At 59.5% G+C, this 17,864-nt stretch overlaps 1 protein-coding gene across 1 annotated transcript; it reads left to right on the forward strand.

Moving 5' to 3' along the window:
* Positions 1-2,011: 2,011 nt before the first annotated feature.
* KCNH4 (potassium voltage-gated channel subfamily H member 4) lies at positions 2,012-17,620 on the forward strand. The gene is made up of 17 exons (XM_004599107.2): positions 2,012-2,368; positions 4,509-4,742; positions 5,002-5,148; positions 5,270-5,397; positions 6,171-6,414; positions 6,709-6,866; positions 9,723-9,930; positions 11,004-11,198; positions 11,481-11,680; positions 12,306-12,555; positions 12,972-13,210; positions 13,733-13,771; positions 13,886-14,238; positions 14,506-14,612; positions 14,956-15,029; positions 16,094-16,810; positions 17,527-17,620. Exons 1-16 carry the CDS (start codon positions 2,293-2,295, stop codon positions 16,481-16,483), a joined length of 3,042 nt encoding a protein of 1,013 aa, XP_004599164.2. The 5' UTR covers positions 2,012-2,292; the 3' UTR covers positions 16,484-16,810; positions 17,527-17,620.
* The last annotated feature ends 244 nt before the right edge of the window (positions 17,621-17,864 follow it).

Consider the following 17,864-nt stretch of genomic DNA (forward strand, 5'->3'; position numbering starts at 1 on the left):
TGTGCCTGGTGTCTCTGTGCTTTGTGGGGTCCTGTCCAGCCCTCTAGGGTAGCAAAAGCCACACATCTGGCAGGGACTGGCCTGGGCTGGAGCGGCACTGGTTAGGGGAGCACCCCTGGTAAGGAAAGGCCCTCCTCTGTGGATGCTTGGTAGGAAGGCTGCACAACAGACGCTCCCTAACAGGAGCTAAGAGCTGGGAGGGGACCCACACATCCTCAAAAAGAGATGGCAAGGATGACTGTCCCCAAGAATGGGAATTCAGCCTGCAAGACGATCAGCAGGCACCTGCAGGGAAGACGAAGACACGGAGCTGGGGGTGGGAGTGCTGCTGGGTGGGGTACAGGGCAGGAAGTGGCACCCTGTGGGAGGATGATGGCTCTCACCACTCATCATCAGGCCTTATACTTTGCCCCTAGGAAACTAGGAGTCGTAGCAGCTATTTAGGCGAGGATCAGGCAAGGTTTTCCTGTAACACCTGCTATCCCCCCCCCACTTCACACTCAAGCCTTAACTCCTAACCTAGCCCAGCAGGACGCCAGGCTAGGAAGGAAGGTGGGTATGGATGTGGGTGTAATGAATTGGGATGAGACATGCAAGAGTAATCTATGGGGACCAGTACCCTTAGGAAACTGGTGAAGATCTGCCAGCCAAGCGCCAGCAGTCCCCTGCCCCCACCACATGGGGGGCAGATCTTCACTCTCACATCCCTGCCCTCTCTACCTTGGTCTTGGTTGGACTGGGGAGTCCAGCACGGTGAGAACAGAGATGGTTGCCTCTGGCGCCTGCTCTCTGTGCAGCTCTGTTCTCCGGCCAAGCAGGAGGAATCTGACAAGGTCCCAGCAAACTCACAAGGCCAGAAGTGAAGGGGCAGAATGAAGAGGCCCTGGTGTAGAATCTGAAGTCCCAGATACTGCGCAGCACAGACCCAGCAGTGGACTGTGAGAGGGAAGGCAGGTAGCCTGCCCTCTCACAGACCTGCTTTCCACTCTGGCTATTTTGTCTCTGGAAGAAGCCAGTCCCCCTTAGCCACAGCACTCAGCTGCCTCGGTGGTTTTCAAGTCCTTGTGTCTGATCCTACCCAGGTTTCGCTTGCTAGAGATCAAAGTCCACCTGTGTGTCCCTGGAGACTTGCAAACCCTTGTGTTGCCCACCTAGAAACTTCCTCAGTGCCAAACCTGCCTCGTGTGCCACTTACACTTGAAAGGTGGCAGAGGGGCCAGCATTGTGGTATGGTGTATAAATCCAGTACTTGCAGGACTCTTATCCCAGACAGGCACCAGTTCGAGTCCTGGCTGCTCCTTTTCTGATCCAGCTCTCTGCTATAATGCACCTGGGAAAGTAGTAGAAGATGGCCCAAATGTTCGGGTTGCTGCTACCCCCCTCCCCATGGGAGGCCCTGAAGAACTCTCAGGCTCCTGGCTTCAGCCTGGCCCAGCCTTGGCTGATGTGGCTCTTTGGGAGTTAACCAGCAAATCAGATCTCTCTCTCTCTCTGTAACTCTGCCTTTCAAATCAAAATATTTAAGGGGAAAAAAGGTGGCAGAGAGGAGGGTATGAACATGACTGAGTGTGGGGAGTGGGGAACAGAGAGGCACCATATTAGATGTGCACAAGTAGCAGAGGGGAGAATTCATCAATATGTCCATGTTGCAGATGAGGCTGAAGAAGCCAAGTCACACGCTCAACACCCAGAGGTAGGATCCCCTGTAATGAGCTCCAAGCTCTGTTCATTCCCTGTCACAGAGGTAGCTTCTGCCAGGGTGCCCGACGCAGGGGACAGCGGCCAATGCTTCCTCCAAGCAGGGTACCCAGCCTCCCAGTCCTACCCTCCCTCGACCTCTCCAGAAAAACACCGCGACTCCAGCAGGCGGCGCTGTGAGCCAGACGCTGGCGCCCCCGTGGGCGGCGCGCGGGGAAACCCGCGAGGTGGAGCCGCCAGGGCGGCACGCGTGGGGGCGTGGCCTCGCCTGGAAGGGGGCGTGTCTCTGCGCCAGGCCCCTCCCGGCGGGCGTGTCCCCAAGGCTCTCCCCGAGAGACACGCGTGGGCCGCTCCCCGGTGCGAGGCAGGCTGCCGAGAGGGGTGCGGGTGTCTGCGGGGCCCCTCCCCGTGCGGGGCCACGTGGCGGGCTCAGCCCGCGGGGAAGAGCCTGACCCGTGGGGAGCTGCCCGCAGTGAGGCGGCGGCGGCGGCGAGCGGGAGGCCAGCGGGCGGGCGGGCGCATGGGGCTTCCCCTCCGGCCCGGCCGCGCTGAACGCTCCCTGGCGCCCGCGCCTCGGACCCGCGACCCGGGGCCATGCCGGTCATGAAGGGGTTACTGGCCCCGCAAAACACTTTTCTGGACACCATCGCCACCCGCTTTGACGGCACGCGTGAGTGGGGCAGAGGCTGGGGCTGCAGCTTTGGAGCTCGGGGCCAAGTCTCCGGGATGTGATGAAGAGAGAGTTGAGGGTCCAGGACGGCTTGCAAGCCGTGGCTGCGGCGCGGGGCAGGGCGGAGGAGGCGAGAGGGAAGGAGAGGGGCCCCCTTGGGGGCTCGGGTAGGGGGTGTGACTCGAGACACAAGAGGCTTCCCTCCCCCGGGCGTGGGGAGGGGGCCGGCATCCGAGGCAACAGTGGGACAAAGAGGCTGAGCTTCCTAGGGCTTGCACCTCTACCCCCCCACCCAGGAAAAGAAATCAGGAAGACTGGATTTGGCTTGACCCAGCTGGGATTGGGGTCCCGCGACCCCACACTGCGGGTGAGGCGGGGCGGCGGAGGGAACTCGGGCTCGCCCACCGGGGCGCCCGCGCGGGTCCCAGTTCAGCACCTTGGACAGCCGCTGGGCTCCCTCCCCGCCTCCTCTCCCGCCATTCTCTCTTCCCACTGTGGTGCAGAAATCCCCTCCCGCCCCCCTCGGGAGCCTGGGGCCAGGAGCGGTACCCGGGGGCGGAAACCGAGCCAACCGGGCCCTCCTCGCCTCTCCACCCTCCCTCCAACACACACATACACACACACACACTCACACACACACCTCCCTTGTTTCCATAGCACCCATCACCAGGGCAACGCAGGGCCCTGGGATGGGAAAAGGAGGCTGCGCCCAGGGCGTAGAGCCACCCAGCACCTTGATGTGTGTCCCCTCCCCAGCCACCCTTGCTGAGTGCCCCAGAACCAACTGTATCTCAGGCCCCCTTGCCAGGCTGAGCGTGCCTCCCCAGGGGTCCTCAGCTCCCCCCACTGGAGCTGGAGCTGGAGCCAGCTCAGGGGTCACAGGGTGCCTTCTCCTGGCTGACTTTGAGCCCTGTGGACTGATTCCCTGAAGACAGCTAAAGGAATAGGAAAAGATGGGCCTTGCCTCGGGCACTGAGAACCAGGAGCAGTGTTTTATAGGGTACACCACCCCCACACTAAGGAGATGAGTGAGTGAGGGTCTTGCGGATGTGAGACCAGCAGAATCTTGGCTTGCTGTGCATCAGGATAGCGTGATGGTGGGGCACATGGTAGGGAGTCTTCTCACCTTCTCCAAGCCCTGATTCCTGTTGCCAGGATATGTGCTCCCCAAGTGAACTGATGTAACTCTTGCCACCATGCCAGGTTGGTGTGTTATGCCCCACTTGGCTGAGACGGAAGCTAAGGCCAGAAGGGCTAGTTAACTTGCCCAAAGCTACACAGTCCTGAAGTGGCAGGACAGGGGCTTTGGAGCCCAATTAAAAAAAAAAAGTAAGCCTGGTATGATGGCTCAATGGCTTAATCCTCACCTCGCGAGTGCCAGGATCCCATACGAGCTGGTTTGTGCCCCAGCTGCTCCACTTCCATTCGGTTCCTGACTGGGAAAGCAATTGAGGATGGCCCAAAGCCTTGGGACCCTGCACCCACATGGGAGACCCAGAAGAAGCTTCTGGCTCCTGGCTTGGGATCAGCAGATGGGAGATCTTTATCTCTCCTTCTCTCTGTAAATCTAATCTGCCTTTTTAATAAATAAATAAATAAATCTGTATATCTGAAAGGCAGAGTTAGAGAGAGGAAGAGAAACAGTACAAGATCTTACGTCTGCTAGTTCACTCTCCCAGTGAGTCCATCCAGGTATCCTGTGGGGTGGCAGGGGCTCAAGCACTTGTCACCCTCTGCTGCTTTCCAAGCATTGCTAGATCTGAAGTGGGGCAGCAGGACTCGGACCAGCACTCACAAGGGATGCTGGTGTTACCACAGCAGCCTAACTTACTGTGCCACGATGCTGGCTGAGGCCCATCTCCAAGTGTGCCATATTGACTTCTCCAGCCAGGCCTCATGGACTGGCAGTTGGGAGATGGATTACAAGGTCTCCGGGGGCTTAGGTTCTTCCTGCAATTCCCCATGCCTTGGGTCCTTTTCCCTTGATCACCTCCTCTCTCATTCCAGAATATTCCCAAGGGGTCAGGAAACCCGCCAATGCCTGAGAAACTTCCGGCTGGGACCACAACTTGGAGAAAGTGATGTCTACTTGCTAGTTCTCCTCCTGGCCTCATCTTGACCTAGCCCTCTCCCTCCACAGACAGCAACTTCCTGCTGGCCAACGCACAGGGCCCACGGGGCTTTCCCATCGTCTATTGCTCCGACGGTTTCTGCGAACTCACAGGCTACGGCCGCACCGAGGTCATGCAGAAGACCTGCAGCTGCCGCTTCCTCTACGGCCCGGAGACCAGCGAGCCGGCCCTGCAGCGGCTGCACAAGGCCCTGGAGGGCCAGCAGGAGCACCGGGCTGAAATCTGTTTCTATCGCAAGGATGGTGAGGGGCCCTACAGCCCTGCCTGCACCCCAGAGTCTGCTGCCCCTCCCCATGCTACCGCAAACTGGCTGTGTGACGGAGTATCCTCCAGCCCTCTCTGGGCGTCGATTTCTGTCTCCCAGACCTGTCTGGAAAACGAAGGCGTCAGGCTGGTAGATTCTGGGGGTCCTTCCAGCTGCCGAGCCCCCTGGGCCTGCCCAGCAAACCCCTCCTCCCCTGCCCAGGTTGCTCACGCCTCCTGCCTTTCTCACGGCTGCAGGCTCCGCCTTCTGGTGCCTCCTGGACATGATGCCCATCAAGAATGAGATGGGGGATGTTGTGCTGTTCCTCTTCTCCTTCAAGGACATCACTCACACAGGAGGCCCAGGACTTGGCACCCCAGGAGGCCATGGAGACAGTAACCACGGTAACCACAAGGCTGGGCAGGCAACATGGGAATCCTCAGAGGTCTTTGGCCAAGGTCACATGGGGCCTCTCCCCACCTGGCTGCAGCGTGAGCCAACCTCCACATCCTGTGTTGCCCACAGAAAACTCCCATGGTCAGAGGGGAACTGGCTTGAAACTGCGGTCCGCCAGGAGGCAGGGCCGCACTGTTTTCCACCGGCTCACCGGCCACTTCGGCCGTCGGACGCAGGCAGGCATGAAGACCAATAACGTGAGTCCCAATCCCGTCCTGGCATCCCCTGAGTCCTCCTGCTACCTCAGGCCGGGGTCACCTCTGCTACTGCTGCTCCCCCATTCCCACAGTGCCTTCCTCCTGGCCACTGGCTGCCGGCCGCTGGTTTGCTCCCCTCCAGGTGCCCCCACAACTCCTACCAGCCCAGTCTCCCTTGCTAGTGCAGTTGATTGACATATTGACATCACTCTGCTCTGATGCTGGCATGAGGGCGGGGCCCTGGAAACAGTGTCACACCACCCACAACAAGGTTACACAGGGTTGTGCTGTGCGCCTGGGGAGAAACCTCCACCCCCGTGAAGGGCCCAGCCTTTACCCCTATGCACTCCACCACAGCCAGAGGATGGAGAATTCCACTCTCTACAGGGGAGGGTCGTTCAGCTTCCCCTTCTCCTGGGAAATATGTACCCACCCAGCAAGACCCCTAGGACCCAGGAAGGACTTGACAGAGAAGTCAGTAACTCCTGAAGCTAGGCTGTATGCCTGATGTACCATAATTTTTTAGTACTTTGGGAGTCAATAAACTCCCAAACATGTGATTGGGTCATCAGGGGGCCTGGGCAGGAAGTCAGGCAGGAAGGAGAACATGGCAGTGCCAGCCTCAACTCCCTCTTCCTCACCCTCTGCCTCCTCTCCCCTCGCAGTGCCCGCTTCCCACTTTGCCCTTCTGCTGCTTCTCCCTCCCCCCACCCCACGAAGCTGTGACTCCTCTGTCCCCCAAGTGTCCCCAATGGCCACCCCTCTCCCCTTAGAACGTGTTTGAGCCAAAGCCATCAGTGCCTGAGTACAAAGTGGCCTCCGTGGGGGGGTCCCGCTGCCTCCTCCTCCACTACAGCGTCCCCAAGGCCATCTGGGACGGCCTCATCCTCCTCGCCACCTTTTACGTCGCAGTCACCGTGCCCTACAACGTCTGCTTCGCGGAGGACGACGACAGCCCCATCACCTCCCGACACACTCTTGTCAGCGACATCGCCGTGGAGATGCTCTTCATCTTGGGTCAGACTCTCTGCCTTTCCGCTGCCCGGTGACCTCGGGTGACCTTCTCAGCCAAGCCCCACTCCCTGCTGGGCCTGCCACACCCAGGTCGTTCAAGCCCATCCTGGCCTGTGTGCCCCAGGCCCCTGCAGCCTGCATCCTTGTGCCCTTTCTCCCTGAGGTCAAGCCAGCCACACTGAACCTCTTTCCCACAACTACCTCCTCTTCCATAGCTTGTCCAGCCTCAGGGCCCTTTGGATTGAGTCTCCAGGCCCAGCCCCTCCCCCAACCAGTAATAGCCTCTTGTACCCCCAGATATCATCCTGAATTTCCGCACCACCTACGTGTCCCAGTCTGGCCAGGTCATCTCTGCCCCTCGTTCCATTGGCCTCCACTACTTGGCCACCTGGTTCTTCGTTGACCTTATTGCTGCCCTGCCCTTTGACCTGCTTTATGTCTTCAACATCACCGTGGTGAGTGACTCCCTGTCACCCAGATCCCACCATGCAACCTCACCTCTCCCATGAAGGGTCTGAGCACCCAGACCAAAGCCTTCCCCCTTAGTCTGCACCTGCTGTGGGTGTGGTCTTGGGCTAGGTGCTGGGAGGGACCCAAGAACGTCTGCCCGGGAGCTGGGCGCATGATGTCTGAGGGAAGCTGAGACAAATGCAAAGCTAACTATGGCTACCAAGGCAGAGCTGGTCTGGCGCCAAGCGAGTGGTACTTTTCACATTTTTATTTAACAAACAACTGATGAGCATTTGGCTGGCTGCAAAGCACTCTGTGGGGCATGGTCACTGCAGAGGAAAGACACGAGGAGGCCTCAGCTGGTGAGCAGCAGGGACTGGGATGGGGAGAACCTCAGCAAAGGAGAAGGGGAGTGGCAGGTGCAGCCCAGGTACCGCCACCTGGGCACAGCGCTGCAATATGAGCGTGTACAGAGAGGACCTGAGAGCAGACCAGTGCTGGAGAAGCCAAGGCAAGCCAGTGGGGCCAAGGCTGGGCTGGGGTCAGGGATGTGGGAGCAGAGCTGGACCGCCAGTGGTGAGGAACTGTGGAGGGAGATGGGACATTGTAGGGAGCACTGTTATGTCAAGATGAGGAAGGAGAGAGTGTGTTTGTGTGTTGCCAGGGGAGGGTTGGATTTGGAGAGAGAGGAAGCCAGGATCTGTGTCCTTGCAGTTCCCTGGGGACTTTTTGGAGGAGCCCTGTGTGGTCTGCCCTGGACCTGGCCAGCAGAGTTCAAGTTCAAGGCGAGGCAGGCCCATCCCGTGTCCCTAGACCCCCTCAGCTGTAAGAGGAGAGGTGGAGAACGGCTTCCTTGTGTGTTCTCCCTGCCGCTCTCAGCTATAGCAGGAAACCACCTACACGCAGCCAGATTTAACTAGCCGCCGACGGGCTGCGGGCCTTGGCTCCTGCCTGTTCACACGTGTGTGCACACTCACACACACGTGCAGGTGTGTCCATCTGCCTTCTGGCCAGCATGGGCGCAGCCCTTCACTCCTCCGTGGGGGGTGGGGGGCGCCCCCTGCCTGCCCACAAGCAGTGTCAGGTGGACAGAGGCTGTTCTTGGGGGAGAGGGGACACTATGGCAGCCCTGTACTTTTCCTCCCCTTGGGCCTTTGGAAGTACTTGATGGTCACTGCTCTCCTCCAGCCATATCATCGCATGGGAGCCTCACAGTCATCCAGCAGGGAAGGTTCTCCCATCCTTTCTCAGAGGTAGATGCAGAGGCTCAGAGAGGTTAAGTGGCTTGCTGAACGTCACACAGCTAGCAGTGGCATACAGGAGATTAACAGCGGATCTCCCGGGTCCTAGTCTAGCTTTCTTTCTGACATATCCCCCTGACTGCCAGGTAATCAGATCACCTGAGTGAATGGTCTAGTTTAGGGGGTCATGAGAGGCCAGGTGGGAGGCTGGAGGGAGGCAGAGCAGGGACAGAGGATGAGCAGGCTCTGGCCCAGCTGTGGGCTTGAGGACAGGGCCTGTGACATTCTAGGTCAAAGAGAATGAGTGGGGCCTGGTACTGGATGCACCCCAGCTGGGACTGATGGTTCAAGTCCTGATTGTTTCAGCTCCCTGCTGATGCACCTGGGAAGGTAGCAGGGATGTCCTGAGGTCTTGTGTCCCTACCCTGTGTAACAGACAGGGATGGAATTCCTGGCTCCAGGCTTCAACCTGGCCTTGCCCCAGCCACTGCAGCTATTTGGGAGGTGAACCAATGGATAGAAGATCTCTCTCTCTCTCTGTATCATTCTCCCTTCAATTACATTTTTTTAAGGGAAAAAAAAAGGAGACAGAAGAGGGACCTAAGGGACCCAGGGTCAGGTGGGTGATGAGGGGGTCCCTGAAGGATTGGAGTTTGGAGCCAGGAGCTCTGAGAGCCACGGGGCAGGGGTCCACTAAGCCCCAGAGGGGGGGTCTCTGCAGGGGAATCAGCAACTTCTCTCTGGCTCCTTCCCCTGAAAGTGAACTAAACGCCGAGGTGGTTTAGCAGCAGTATGTACGCTAAACTATGGGGCGAGATATAGCCCTGCAGTCCCCTGCAGGACGGGAGGGTCGTGGGGGGTTCTCCCCCCAGGTTCCTCAGGCAGGTGCTGCCCCAGGCTCCCTGCTCCCTCCCCCAGAGGATAGCTACCCCCCCCATACACACACACACCTGATTCACACCACCAAGAGCCCAGATCAATATGACGGAAACAGAGTGGTCAGGGCTGCGTGGTGAACCCTCACAGGGCCCTGGCCTGCTCTGCTTAAGCCCTCAGGCCCCAGCACAGGCTCTGGTCTTTTGCCCATTGAGGGGTTCCCAGAGGGGAGGGTCCCAGCCTCTTGCATGCCTCAGACCCCTTGCCTGTTCCCATCCCTTCTTTGATGCTCCACGTCTCATGCCATGGCCTGCAGCACAGATGCTGTTGTCACCGATGAACAGCTCTTGTCCCTAGCTGACTGTGTCAAGATCTCTGAGCAAGCGTCTTTTCCTGTCCCCTCCTGGCTCCCCCAACACAGCATGGCGCCAAGCCTGAGGGTGGCACCAGCCAACCCAGATGGACTCCTAGCTCCTCCTTTCCTTGGTCTAGGACCTTGAGCAAGCCACTGGCCTCTGGGCGTCTTATTTTATTCTTCTGCAAATGACTGGGAAGGATGATGATTTTTTATTCTCTTTCTAAGGACTGCAATTGCTTAGGGCGGGACAGGTGGGGGCGGGGACACTTTCTCAGGACAGTGGCCATGTCTGTGTCAGCCTCTCCTGGCTCTCTGGACTCTAGGGTGTCTGGTAGGAGGGCCCTGAGGTGTACCTGCTGCTAGCCTGCCCGGCCTTTCTCCCGCAGACCTCGCTGGTGCACCTGCTGAAGACAGTGCGGCTGCTGAGGTTGCTGCGGCTGCTACAGAAGCTGGAGCGGTACTCGCAGTGCAGCGCGGTGGTGCTCACGCTGCTCATGTCTGTCTTTGCCCTCCTTGCCCACTGGATGGCCTGCATCTGGTACGTCATTGGGCGCCGGGAGATGGAAGCCCATGACCCGCTGCTCTGGGACATCGGTGAGCCACCAACCCCAGACTTTGCTCCCATCCTTGCCCCAGTGGACGCCCACCGGGAGGCCTGACGGAGAAGCCAGACCAGGTGCTTCAAGTGCAGCAGGGAGGCACTGTAATGGGGGAGGGGTGCTGGGGAGCAGATAGAAACCACCTACAAAGGCTCAGGAGTCTCATGGGTCTTCTCCCTGCCCCCTCAATCCCTCCTTCTCTAAAAGCCCAGTGGCCAGGGAGACCAGAACCTCTAGTATCCCCCCAACAAGGCAGCTCAGCCTTCATACACTGTCCTCACCCCGTCCCCTGCTGCACCCCAGCCCATCCATGTCATCTCTCCAATTGCCCTTCCCAGCCTATGGCAGTGGCGGTAGCTTCTCAGTCCCATCCACCCACCTCCTCACTACAGCCCAGCTGACCTGCCTCACTCTGCCTGACCTCTCTCATTGCTGACTCTCCCTTCACACACACAGTGTGCACCCTGGGCCCTCTGGGTCCCGCCTCCTCCACCTCTCCCATGCTCTCTGCAGGCTGCCTGCACTGGTCTGTCTCCTGCACTTTGGCCATGCTCTCCTCTTCCCTGGAGTCCCCCCTCCCGCATCTGCCTTCCGTTCTTCACCTAGGTGCCTTTTCCGATCCTTACACTCTCAAGTCACTTGGCCTTGTCCTCAGGAAGACGTACGGCCACCCTGCCCCAGTGGACGCACTCCCTGGCCTGTTAGGACGCCTAGCAGTGACTTTCAGTAACTCACCTCCCACATGCAATGACTTGTCTCAGGACTTGGGGCCCCTCCAGGCTATAAATCTGCCCCAGGGCAGGGGAGGTGCTGGGCCATGTACTCAGGAGACACACAGTCCCATAGGAGCGTCCAAGGGAGCTGGCAGCTTTGGCACTGCAACTGTAACCAAGCCCAGCACAGTGCTGTGCTGCTCCCACTTGTGATAACTGGTGCTTGCCTGCAGACCCGGCCTCGCCTAAGTCAATACTGACCCAAGGTCGAGGGTGGGGGCAACTCTGGGGACCCAAGCTGCACACGCCTCCAATGCCAGGGCCGCCTCTTCCCTGCTTCCCTCCTCCCTGGCAGGCTGGTTGCACGAGCTGGGCAAGCGGCTGGAGGTGCCCTATGTAAACGGCTCGGCCGGAGGCCCGAGCCGGCGCAGCGCCTACATCGCAGCACTCTACTTCACACTCAGCAGCCTCACCAGTGTGGGTTTCGGCAACGTGTGTGCCAACACGGATGCCGAGAAGATCTTCTCCATCTGCACCATGCTCATAGGCGGTGAGGCAGGGGGCCCAGGACGCCTGCGGTGTGCATGGTGGAAACGGGGACCCGTCCATCCATTAAATCTGGGGTGGAGGGGCACATTTGCTCTCTGAGGTTTCCTCGCGGCCCACTCTGCTATCCCTGGGGGATGCCACAAACAGGCACAGCCTTTGAGTGAGCTCAAGAACCAGGGTTTGTGATCTAATGGGAGTGGAATGGGGAATTGGTCTCAGGACACCAGGTAGATCCTCGGAGTCTGGGGGCTGTGGGTGGCCCCTGACGCCCCGCTCCCCGCAGCGCTGATGCACGCCGTGGTGTTCGGCAATGTGACAGCCATCATCCAGCGCATGTACTCGCGCCGCTCGCTCTACCACAGCCGCATGAAGGACCTCAAGGACTTCATCCGCGTGCACCGCCTGCCCCGGCCGCTCAAGCAGCGCATGCTAGAGTACTTTCAGACCACGTGGGCTGTCAACAGCGGCATTGATGCCAATGAGGTAGTGCGTCAACAAGGTAGTGCGCGGGGCACGACAGGGGCACAAAGCCCACGTGGCCCATGGAGGCCAAGCACTGTCCAACAGGGTCACTCAAATCCAGTCCCTTTGGCTTTGAGCCTGAGTAAGGGAGCTGAAAGGGCCTCTGTCTTCTCCTCACGCCATTCCCTGCAGCACCTGCTATGTCCCAGCCTCAGGCAGCTTCAAGCGGCTCAGAGATGACCACATAAAGCCCTTACCCCCATGGAGACCCTGGCCAGGCAGCCCTTGTTGTGCCTGGGCTCTGAGGAGCCAAAGAAGGTAGCCCAGAGGAGGGGACATGGTGAAGGACAAGAACAAATTTGGTCAAATAGCAGACGCAAGCCCGGTAAGGTGATGTAGGAAGTTGCAGAGTGCAGTGAGCTCCCTGAAGACCCAGTCCCCGCCCCCAGGGATTGGGCTGTCAGGTGGACAACAGCAGCCAGGCCAAGGTCAGATGGGCAGAAGTCTTCCTGGAAGCCTAGAACTGGGGATCTCCAAGCAGAGGGCACCCAGTAGCTGGTCTCCACAGAGGCAGTTGAGCACACACCTGTAGCCTCTGGTGGACACTGCAGGGAGATGGCCGCAAGGACTTCTGTCCCTTATGCAGTTATTGCGTGACTTCCCGGACGAGCTGAGAGCAGACATTGCCATGCACTTGAATCGGGAGATCCTGCAGCTGCCGCTGTTTGGAGCAGCGAGCAGGGGCTGCCTGCGGGCCCTCTCCCTGCACATCAAGGCTTCGTTCTGTGCCCCGGGCGAGTACCTGCTGCGCCGCGGTGACGCTCTGCAGGCCCACTACTACGTGTGCTCTGGCTCCCTCGAGGTGCTCCGGGACAATATGGTGCTGGCCATCCTGGGTGAGGACCCCAACCCTGGAGCCCTCCCTTCCGCAGCCAGGAATGGGGTGCCTTTGGGGGGGGTGCTTGGGGTGCCTGTGCCTTGGTCCCTTTGCCCTCTGTCCATCTCCTGTTAGCAATCCCCAGCCTCCCTGGCCACGCCTCCACCCTGGGCCTGTGGCTGGCTCCCAGCTTGGAGCATGCTCAGTTGTGCCTTCTCCTAACTTCAACTCTCCTCCCCTCCATTGCTCTTAACCCTCTGGCTGATTCCTTCGGTCTCCCCTCCCTGCTTCATCTTGTCCCATCAACCATCCCCCACACCAGCTCCATCCGCTCCTTCCACAGAGTCCGTTGACTGAGCCCTTGGGCATGCCAACTGCCTGCCTCTTCCCTCTTGCCCTGGCTGGCTGACAGGCTCCACCCCTTATACCCTGCAGGGAAGGGGGACCTGATTGGAGCCGACGTGCCCGAGGCCGGGCCTGAGCCTCTGGCTGGGGCCCGCTGTGTGCTCAAGACCAGCGCTGACGTGAAGGCGCTGACCTACTGTGGCCTGCAGCAGCTGAACAGCGGGGGGCTGGCCGAGGTCCTGCGGCTCTACCCCGAGTACAGGGCCACCTTCCGGGCAGGCTTGCTCCGGGATCTCACCTTCAACCTGCGCCAGGGCTGCGACACCAATGTACGCAGGGTTTCCCATTCTAAGGGCCCTTGCTTCCAAATAGACCTCTCCCAACCCCACCCCAGCTCCAGGGAGCTTCATTCCTCAGCCCTGGGCATGCTCTTCCATCACTCCTTCCCTGCTCAACAGCTCCCAACCCCACCCTGTTCAGCCCCCTGGACAACCCGCCCATCCACAAAGGGCACCTCACAGCCTCCCTCCAGACCTCTCCCTTTGGACACAGTCCCTACCTGGGAGTCCTCTCCTCCCCTCCCCCAGCCCTTTCCGGAGCCCACTCTGTTTTAGGCTCAAGACCGGGTCTGTCCTTTGCACTCTAGGTCTTAGTCCCTTGTAACTTTTTCAGACCTGGCTGGATTACGCCTTTTCGCAGTGGGTGGGGTCAGCTCCAGAAGAGGTCCCACCTTCTCATTCTCCCCTCCAAACCTCCCCCCCACCCCTGCAGTGCTGTTGAGGGCACTGGGAGGGATTGCCCCAGGGCAGGGGGTGATGGGAACGGACTTGAACCTTCATCTGTCCCCACAGGGCCTTGGCCGCCTCTCCCGATCCCCTCGCCTTTCCCAGGTATCACTGCCTGCCTGGGTTGGGGTTGGGGGTGGAGGCAGGAGGCAACTTTCCCAGGCTCCTGCTGGGAAAGCCACCCCATACAGTGACACCTGCCACCTGTTCTGCCCACAGCCCCACTTGGAAAGCCTTGGCTCCTCCTCAGAGAAGACCCTGCCATCTGTCACAGAAGCCTTGGCGGGTGCTGAGCCTGGAGCTGGTTCCCGGCCACGCCGGCCCCTCCTGCTGCCCAACCTCAGCCCTGCACGGCCTCGGGGCTCCCTAGTCAGCCTTTTGGGCGAGGAGCTGCCCCCATTCTCAACCCTAGTCTCCTCTCCTTCCCTGTCCCCATCCCCCTCCCCTGCCCTGGCTGGCCGGGGCCACAGCCCCTCCTCTCAAGGCCCTGTCAGGTGCTCTGCTGCCTGGAAGCCTCCCCAGCTTCTCATTCCCCCACTGGGAACCTTTGGACCTCCGGACCTCAGTCCCCGGTGAGATGCCAGCCTCCCTTACCTCCCTTGCACCCTCACTGGTTTCCAGAACCTTCTCTGGGCTCCCTCCCCAATCTTCCATTCAGCACTCCTTCTGGGCCCCCTAGTCCCAGCCACACTTTGCAGCTCCATGGTGTTCCGCCTGCTACATTTCCCCAGCTCCCTGGCACTGCTGCCCCCACTCGCCCTTTGCTGGCTGTGCTCTGGCCCCTTCCCTCCCACCCCATCTTCACCCCATGGTGCTGATGTGTACTGTCTGGTCCCCAGGATAGTGGATGGCATTGAGGACTCTGGCAGCACAGCCGAGGCCCCCACGTTCCGGTTCAGCAGACGGCCTGAGCTCCCAAAGGTTCGCTCCCAGGCCCCTCCTGCAGGTAAGAGCCTCACAGTAAACTTGAGCACACAGCCAGCTACTCATAGTCAGAGCCTACCACGTAGTAGGTGCCATGCTAAGAACGCAAGGAGAAGCCATACCTGGCCCCTACTCTTGGTGAGCCCTGGGCCTGGTGGTGGGTGAGACACCTGTGGGCACAGGTAAATGGTGTCAACCGGCTGTGACCAGACCAGAACAGGACTCTGGGAGGGTGTCCCAGCCGTGCCTCCTGGGGGAGGTGGATGCTGGGTTAGAGTTTCCCACCTCTTTGTCTCCAGAGCTCCCTCTCCCCCTGCTGTCTGCCTGCCCAGTGCAGGGGTGACCCAGCATCCCCTCCCCTACAGGGACCAAGCCCAGTCGGGAGTTGGCCATGGAAGCTGAAGAAGTCAAGGAGAAAGTCTGCAGGCTGAACCAGGAGGTGGGTGCGGCCACCAGTCTGGGACTTGTGTTCCAGCAGGAAGTGGATCAGGTTCTGCAGCCAGAGTTCATGGGGCAGACATTCCTGCTTGCTGATGCCTTGGGCAAGGCCCTGAACTAAATGGAAGATGAGCAAAAAACCACTATGTTCTCCCCAGCGTGGTCAGAAGCAATGAGAGCCTGACCGTGCCGGCTGTAGCCCCTGGCACATCACCGGTGCCCAGGACTAGTTGGTTCCCCTCCTCTCAATTGGCTCTGGGGTCCCAGCCAGGAAAGCAGACCCAACTGTCTCCACCCACGTGGTGGCACCAAGCCAGGGTGCTCACCCCAATGGGGCTGGGACAGGAGACAGGGAGGAGGTGAGGACCTAGAGACAGGCTGCTCATCCTGGCTGGGAGGAGGCCGGGTCCTGTATGCTGAGCTGCTGCCTTTGCCTGCTTGACCTCAAGGGACCACAGAGCTGTCGCCACAGAGCAGAGCCCCAGGGAGTCACTCAGTGGCTTTCCCTGTACTCTGATATAGAGTGGATGGCTCACAGGGGCCAGGTTGTAGGGCATATCCAGCTTGTCCTCGCTGCAGCCCTTCTAGGCCAGTGGGTCACCATCTTGGCTGTTGGCCTAAACCCACCTGAGAACCCTTCTTACAAAAATACACATTCCAGGGTGCCCCCCTGATTGGGAATGTCTGGGGGTGGGACCCAGAAATCTGCATTTTGACAAGCATCTTGGTGGACTCTGTACTCACCAAAGCATGGACAGCCACTGACGTGGATGCTGTGGCCTGGGTGATGGAGTCCCTGAGAATTGGGGCCACACCCCTTGCCCCAAGCTGGTGGCCTCTTCAAGCACCTGTTTCAATATCTTGCAAGAATTGCGGGTTTATCTGCAACTGAGTAATATCCACTATCCCACATTCCTTTTGGAAAGAGCCTGGAGTACTTCTACCTAGGCTCAATGCCCTGCCTTCTTCCCAGGGCAGCGGTGGGAAAGAGAGGCAAGAGCTCTGCAAACTGTAGAGGGGTGTTCACAGGGATGCTGATGAAACAGCTTGCTGTGTTCTCCACAGATCTGCCGCCTCAACCAGGAAGTGGCTCAGCTGAGCCGGGAGCTACGCCACATGATGGGGCTGCTGCAGGCTGGACTGGGGGTCCCACGACACATGGCAGGCTCAGCTTGGTCCCCCCAGTTTCCCTGCCACCAGCAGAGGCCAGCCTGTGTGTCTCCATGTAGCTCGCTCCCACCACCTGGCCTCCAAGATACTACGCTGGCTGAAGTCCACTGCTCAGCTGGTGTGGGAGCAGCAGGCATGCTGGCCACGCCCCCGAGACCTTCCATGCTGCCCCCCAGCACCTCAGAACATGACCCCCTGGGAGTCTCCCCAATGCCAGAGGCCTCTGCCCAATGCCCGGGCTTCATGAGGCCCAGCTTCCGATCCAGATCTGACACCTTCCACTGACCCTGGCCCCGGGGCCCAGGCCTGTCCAGGGTGAGCATTGCTGCCTGCCATCCAAGGAGGAGCTGGGCCCCTCGGCCTCCTGCTTGGAGGTCAGCAGCCCCCAGCTGGCCTGGATGGCTCCAGATTCTCTGGACTTTGTAACGAGGTGTGGCTGCCTCCGATCCCGGATCAGCCATCCACTTCACCAACCCTCCCTCCATCTCCTCCTCTATGAGGAGGACTGCCTGAGGCCATGGGATCCAGCCGGCTTGGGATGCACTGCGGTGCCCACAGGGCCCAGGCATGCAAATGAGATGTCCTACTTCCTACCCCAGGACCTGGAGGCAGGTAGAAATTCGGGAGCAGAGGGGAGGGATAAGGGCCCCAGGTCCAGCCTAGGAACCAGAGGCTGAGGCAAGACTAGGCAGAATCTTGCCTTTTCTAGCCAAGAGCCCAGGGATCCCATTCTCTATCTCTCTTAGCAATTCTGAGACCTCCTGGCCCAGTCCCTGGGTCTCCACTGCTGCCTTAGCCTTAGTGGATGGGTAGTGTCACCTCTGGAGGGCTTGCTTGAGATCCCTCTTGGTCTCTGACCAACCTAAGACTTCAAAGTTCTTAGGCCTCCCATCCTCCAAGGAGGGCAGTGGGGGCTACCTCATCCCACAGCCTACCCCCAGGAAACAAACTCACTGCCCTGGATACGTGTATTTTTTGGCTCTTTTTATGGCCTCTTCCCTCCCCCCATGTATGAATTAGTTGTCAGTGTTAAACTTCTGAAGTAACCACACAGAAGTCCGTGTATTGCAGTCTCTCTAAATAATTTGGAGGACCCAGCTTGAGCCAGCGTTCCATCTGGCAGTAGCAGGCAGGTGCTGGCCTCTTCTGAGGTGACCTGCAGCCCCCTCGTTTCCGATCACCACCTGCCACGCAGCTGTCTGCCCTCATTTTGCACTCTGTGACTTCTGTGGATATTGGCATCTGCCTTAGAGTACACGCCCATGCCCCTGTACCCATTTCTACCTCTGGGCCTGGGTCTCTCAGCATCTCCATCTGTCTCCCTGCAGGCTGTCGTGCGAGGTGGTCCCTTCTGCTACCAGCAACTCAGGACACCCCCAGCAGCACTCCCTGCCACATACCCCTGTCCCCAGCCTCGACTCAGCCTCCAACCACCGCCCCCCAACATGGTCTCACTCAGGGCCTGCACACCTCAGAAACCTGCCTTGGTCTCCAGCTTTCCTCCCTTCCTCAACACACCCGGGACTAACTTTTGGATAGGAAATAAACTTTATTTTCGTAGCTGCTGGCTCTGGCTGTCCCTGGGCATCCGTCTGAGAGCCGAGGCCTTAGAGGAGGAGGCAGCCCTACAGCCGTTCCCTCACCAGACCCCAGGGCCCGGCTGCTG

Source organism: Ochotona princeps, chromosome 17 (genome assembly GCF_030435755.1).
Source record: "Ochotona princeps isolate mOchPri1 chromosome 17, mOchPri1.hap1, whole genome shotgun sequence".
Lineage (NCBI taxonomy): Eukaryota > Metazoa > Chordata > Mammalia > Lagomorpha > Ochotonidae > Ochotona > Ochotona princeps.